Raw genomic sequence first — 6000 nt, forward strand, 5'->3', positions numbered from 1 at the left:
AATATTATTGCTGTAAAGTAAATGCAAAACCATATATTTGTCCTAATATATTTCTTTTGTTCTTTTTTGCCTTTAGTAAGACCTGTGAAGCCTACCGAATCCTTAACGACTAAACATGATAAGGACTTGCTGACAGAAGTGGGATTGAACAGCAGAGAATAACTTTGTTATTCTTCGGAGATAAACTTGACCAGCAAATGTGTCTTTATCTTCAATGACTCCGGATTCAGCCTTCAATATGCACAAGGAATCTTCTTCCAACTCTCCCGCAGAATAGACTGTTCAACTACTCTTCTAAGGTCTTCCCCTGGCAAAGACTTGGGATCAGCACTCAATGTTTAGAGCACTTTTTGTTGTACCCATGCGGAGAAAAGTGAAAGAAGGAGGCGCCTCCTTCATATAATAATTTCCTATATTTCATAATACTAGAGCGTACCAAGGAGACTCCACGCCGAGGCATCGCTCACCATGACAGGTCGCAGAGGAATAGTAATGCCAGCTCTCTGTTTATGGATGTTTGTTCTGTTTGCGCTTTTCTACACAGGCAAAGTACAGGCAGACTGCTGGCTGATTGAAGGTGACAAGGGTTTTGTGTGGCTTGCTATCTGCAGTCAGAACCAGCCACCTTATGAGTCTATTCCACAGCACATCAATAGCACCATAGTGGACCTGCGGCTCAATGAGAATAAGATAAAGAGTGTCCACTACTCATCGCTCAGCCGTTTTGGCAACCTGACGTACCTCAACCTCACCAAGAATGAGGTATCTTACATTGAAGATGGAGCATTTGCTGGTCAGTTTAATTTGCAGGTGCTCCAGCTTGGTTACAACAGATTAAGAAATCTCACAGAGGGGATTCTTAGGGGACTAGGAAAGTTGGAGTATCTCTACCTCCAAGCAAACCTCATTGAAACTGTGACTCCTAATGCCTTTTGGGAGTGCCCAAACATTATGAACATTGATTTGTCCATGAACCGAATCCAGAGACTGGACAGTAACACATTTATGGGACTCAGTAAGCTGACTGTGTGTGAATTGTACAGTAACCCTTTTTATTGCTCATGTGAGCTTCTGGGCTTCCTAAGGTGGTTGGAAATATTTACCAATATGACACGTACCTTTGACCGCATGCAATGTGACTCTCCCCCCGACTATACCGGGTACTTTTTGCTGGGTCAGGGCCGATCCAGCTATCGCAATGCTCTCGGCATGCTGTCCTCTCTCTGCACAGATGGGCCTTACACAATGATGCCACATGTGATGACTCCAAGGTACCAAGTCACCACGGGCACTCCTGACAGCCCTTGCTCAGAAGAAGACTGTTTTTCCGGAGATGGGACTACACCTCTTATTAATGTCTACACGCCTCCGGCCAACTCCAAAGTCAGCCTGAGTGTGAACTTAAATACAGACACACACTCAGATGCAGTTCTAGTGGCGGAAATACCATACCCTTACAGCAAGATGTACATCTTGGTTCAGTACAATAATAGCTTCTTTACCGACATTCGGAACCTGAAGGCAGAGAAAGAGTCCATAAGGTTGGATGGGTTGAAACCCAATACAAATTACACTTACTGTGTTGCCTCTATTCGCAATTCTCTCAGGTTCAACCACACCTGCATAGCCTTTTACACTCGCAGCCATACCAAACAAGAACATGTGCCTACCCCATCTACTGCCACTCACTATATAATGACTATTCTTGGCTGCCTGTTTGGTATGGTCATCATCCTGGGTATTGTGTATTACTGCCTGCGCAAAAAGCGCCAAAAAGAGGAAAAGCACAAAAAGGCAGGTGGTAGTATGAAGAAAACCATAATTGAACTAAAATATGGTCCCGAAATGGAGAATCCTAGTATCAGTCAGCTATCTCAAGGGCAGATGATGGGTCCAGAGTCAATATCACGTATTCCCTACTTGCCATCAGTGGGGGAAGTGGAACAATATAAACTGATAGAAACTAGTGAGACTCCTAAAGCAACTAAGGGGAACTACATGGAGGTACGAACCGGCGAGCAACCTGAGAGAAGGGATTGCGAGCTATCCATGCCACCAGACACTCAGAGTTCTGTGGCCGAGATATCCACTATTGCTAAGGAAGTGGACAAAGTCAACCAGATCATTAACAATTGTATAGATGCCTTGAAGTCAGAGACAACTTCATTCCAGGGGGTGAAGTCAGGAGCTGTGTCTACAGCAGAGCCCCAACTGGTACTGATATCTGAACAGATTCCCAGCAAACACGGCTTCCTTTCCCCGATATATAAGGAGAGTTACACCCATCCCTTGCAGAGGCACCACAGCATGGAGGCACCCCCAAAACGCTCTAGCACATCTTCTAGTGGTTCTATCCGCAGCCCGCGATCATATCGTTCTGAGGGGTCGGCACACAAGTCTGAAACAAAATACATTGAGAAGACTTCCCCAACTGCAGACACCATCCTCACTGTGACCCCGGCTGCTGCCATCTTAAGGGCAGAAGCTGAAAAGATTCGCCAGTATACAGAGCACCGGCATTCCTATCCAGGCTCACATCAGGGTGAGCAGCAGCAACAGCAGCAGTCCCTTCCTCAGCATGATAACCTGGGAGGGCGCAAAACTTCCATACTGGAACCTTTAACCCGACCCCGTCCTAGGGAGTTGGCTTACTCCCAACTCTCACCTCACTACCACAACCTGAGCTACACCTCCAGTCCAGAGTACACGTGCAAACCCTCCCACAGCATCTGGGAGCGCTTCAAACTGCACCGCAAGCGCCACAAAGAGGAAGAGTACATGGCAGCCGGCCACGCCCTGCGCAAAAAGGTCCAGTTCGCCAAAGATGAGGATCTCCATGACATCCTAGACTACTGGAAGGGCGTCTCAGCCCAGCACAAGTCCTGAGTCCTCACTTCTTCCTTTTGCCTCCAGCTCCTCCTGACTTAACTTTTTCTTTCATAACCCTTGACCCTGTCCCAGCCAGGGAGCCCAGCCGAGCATTGTGGCTGCACAAACTCTGCAGGTCTCTTTAGCGGAAAAAGGGGTTAACAGGACCAAACTCAAACTAGCAGCAGCTAATTTTTATTCAAAACTGTCTTAAGAATGAATAAGAGAATTATAAAAAAAATAAAGAATTATATATCATATAGAAAACTAAAATTGCTTAAAAAATCTAAACGAATGAACAATTCACAGACATACAGTAAGCATATGCACCAAATCAGAACAAAAAAAAATTACGCTAAAACTGTGAAGAGGAATAATATTTTTTAACAAAAGAAGAGAAAAAAAAAAGATGTGAGCAAAAGAGTGAGATGCTGGGAGTAACCTGTACTCGGTGTAAGCATTATTGCATGTTATTTCATATTCTGACTTGCGTGGTTTGACTCGTGTGAAATTTTGTTATTTCCCTTCATCACTGCAGGACAACAAAATAAAATAAAACAGCAACAAGACTGGAATAGACGGTATAATTCCTTTTTGTTAATGTTAATTTGTATTTTAACTGAGTCTTCCAGTGCAGACTTTGCCTACAAGGAGGCTCCCATTTAACACCTACAGCTGCATTCAAAACTGTGATCACTATTACACTGTACAGATACAAATTTCTATATTTGCAATGTTTGCCGTAAAGAGAGAGAAACATTAAATAAAGAAATATATATGTATATATATATATATATATATATATATCTTAACCCCGTTGCAGCCTGTGGGATGTACATCTTTGCAGTCACTGCTATAGGGTTAAATAAAATACCCTGTTTGTATCAGGTTTTAATCCTGGGTTTTAGAAACAAAAATGTTGTTTTCTATTATTTCACTTTATTTTGTTTAAAAAAAAATGAATTATATGTTTGTTGTTTTCTGAGTTGGTTTCTTTATCTCTTCGCTGAATGGTTGTTTTCTGAAAGAAGCAAACTGCAATGAGAAAAAGAAAAGATGACACTCTTACAAAAACTCCTGCTTCCTTGTCTGTGTGGTTTTTTTAGTGAATGGTGCATAAAGCTACATTGAGATGATATAAGAATGAGGCAATGGGAAAACTATAAGGGAGTGCATGGGTGTGGCCTGTATGCAGCCCAGAGGTCACGGCGGGAGCCATCTTGGCTATGCACTGATAAGAGGGTTGTTTTGCAATCCATGAAATCTCTACGCAGAGTTGAAGTTGCTACACAGTGGTTTTGTGATAATTCCATCCAGATACTGTTTATTTTCAAAAGTATTATTTCATATGTACGTGCTACCCTTTGTTGCTGGCTGAGCTGTTATTCCATTTCTCTGGTGTGGACTGTTGATAGGATGATTCAACGGTTTCAAGAAGTAGAGCTCAGACAACTCCTCACTTTACATAGATTGAAATAAATGTTTCTTCCTTACCAGTGAATCCTACATGAAGTCTCTGGGGCTCATTTACAAAATGTACTGGAAGTGCATTTGAAAGACCCTTAATTGAGTATCAATATGGTGCAAATAATACACAGCAAGATGCACGTCTATGAGAGATATGAAAAGATATGTGCAATAGTGTACATGCCACATGTTATTCCAGTCTCCTAGGGGTATATTTACTAAAGTGCAGATTTTTAGAAGTGGAGATGTTGCCAATAGCAACCAATCAGATTCTACTTAACATTTATCTAGCACCTTCTAAAAGATAATAGCTAGAATCTGATTGGTTGCTATGGGCAACATCAACATTTCTAAAAAATGGCACTTTAGTAACTATACCCACTAATCAGGGGCGTATGGACCGAGGGGGGCCCCATAGCAAAATGTTCATGCCCCCCCCCCCCCACTACATAGAACTCAATGCCACTTGAATCCATAGGATAATTAATGAGAACACATCTGTAAGTCCCACTATTGTTCTATAAACCACCTGGCCGCATTTTAATTTATCATGGAGCACAATTGTTGGACCTAACTAAGTGACCTCCAAATTCTAAGTGGAAGACTGTAGGCACTGGATAAAGGCATGCTGGGACAGGGAGCTCTTGATGTGACTTAAGGATTTTCTTTTTTTTTTTTGTCAAATCAGTTGGAATTACATACAGTATACCTTCTAGCTCAGGTACACAAATATAACAAGTGGGATTATGCTTACCATGTAATACACACCTTTTATTCGCTTTCACTATAAAATAAATTAATGCATCAATAAGCAAGGGATGGGGAATTTTGATTAAAATATTTTTCTTGGGTGGAAGTCCTCTATCTCCTACAAATAATGACGGCAGCCATTTTGTGGCAAGCCCACAAAATCTACAACATTTGCACACTTAGAACCAGAGGCGTTACTTACATCACTTCATAGTCAATATATCCAGACAATGGATCCTAATGAACTGTTACTATTTCCTAATGAATATCAATTAAGTTCACAAAATGGCTACCTCTGTGTATATGACTAATACACTTTAACAAATGTATTTCTAGCATGACCAATATCCAACCATTTCCCTGACTACCAATCCAGTCCACCTTTGGCAAATTTGGAAATACCTATTCATATTCGATAAACATGCTCAATATCCCATTGTGCGTCTGCAAGCAGGAAGACATGCCGCCCATTAATCTAAACCATCATCATTAGGATCAGGCCCATATTGAGGAGATAAATCAGTCTAGATAATGTTAGCGTAAATGTGTGGACATGACGTGGCATATGACACTGTGATTTGCTTTCATTTTTTTTTTAATTATTCCTTGAAAAAGCTCATGTATTTTTTGTGTATTTAACATTTGCGCTAAACAACAAAGTATAGTTTTTTTTAAGCTCTTTAAAACTTTTCCTACCTTTTTTTTTTATGGGTTGTCAAACAAAGTACAAACATGAACTCTGCACTAATGACATTGCTAATTAATATATTGGTTTTGCTAATAACAAGTGTACATGATTGTTGTAAAAAATCTGCAGGCCAAAAAGTTGCCACCTACTGTATTTATTGCTTTTCATTCGTCAGAGAAGACAAAGTACTGGCTATGGTGTATAGAGGTTATGTTAAATCTGGCTAA

The 6000-nt window shown here is 41.2% G+C and overlaps 1 protein-coding gene across 1 annotated transcript in view; it reads left to right on the forward strand.

Moving 5' to 3' along the window:
• The window catches only part of ELFN1 (extracellular leucine rich repeat and fibronectin type III domain containing 1), a 780199-nt gene extending 776762 nt beyond the window's left edge, over positions 1–3437 (forward strand). Inside the window, exon 6 of the mRNA XM_088451888.1 lies at positions 77–3437. Coding sequence (XP_088308014.1) covers positions 469–2886 — 2418 coding nt within the window. The 5' untranslated portion in view covers positions 77–468 and the 3' untranslated portion in view covers positions 2887–3437. The remainder of the gene's footprint in view (positions 1–76) is intronic.
• The last annotated feature ends 2563 nt before the right edge of the window (positions 3438–6000 follow it).

The sequence above is a fragment of the Taudactylus pleione genome, unplaced genomic scaffold, assembly GCF_031769625.1.
Source record: "Taudactylus pleione unplaced genomic scaffold, aTauple2 ptg000032l, whole genome shotgun sequence".
Taxonomy (NCBI): Eukaryota; Metazoa; Chordata; class Amphibia; order Anura; family Myobatrachidae; genus Taudactylus; species Taudactylus pleione.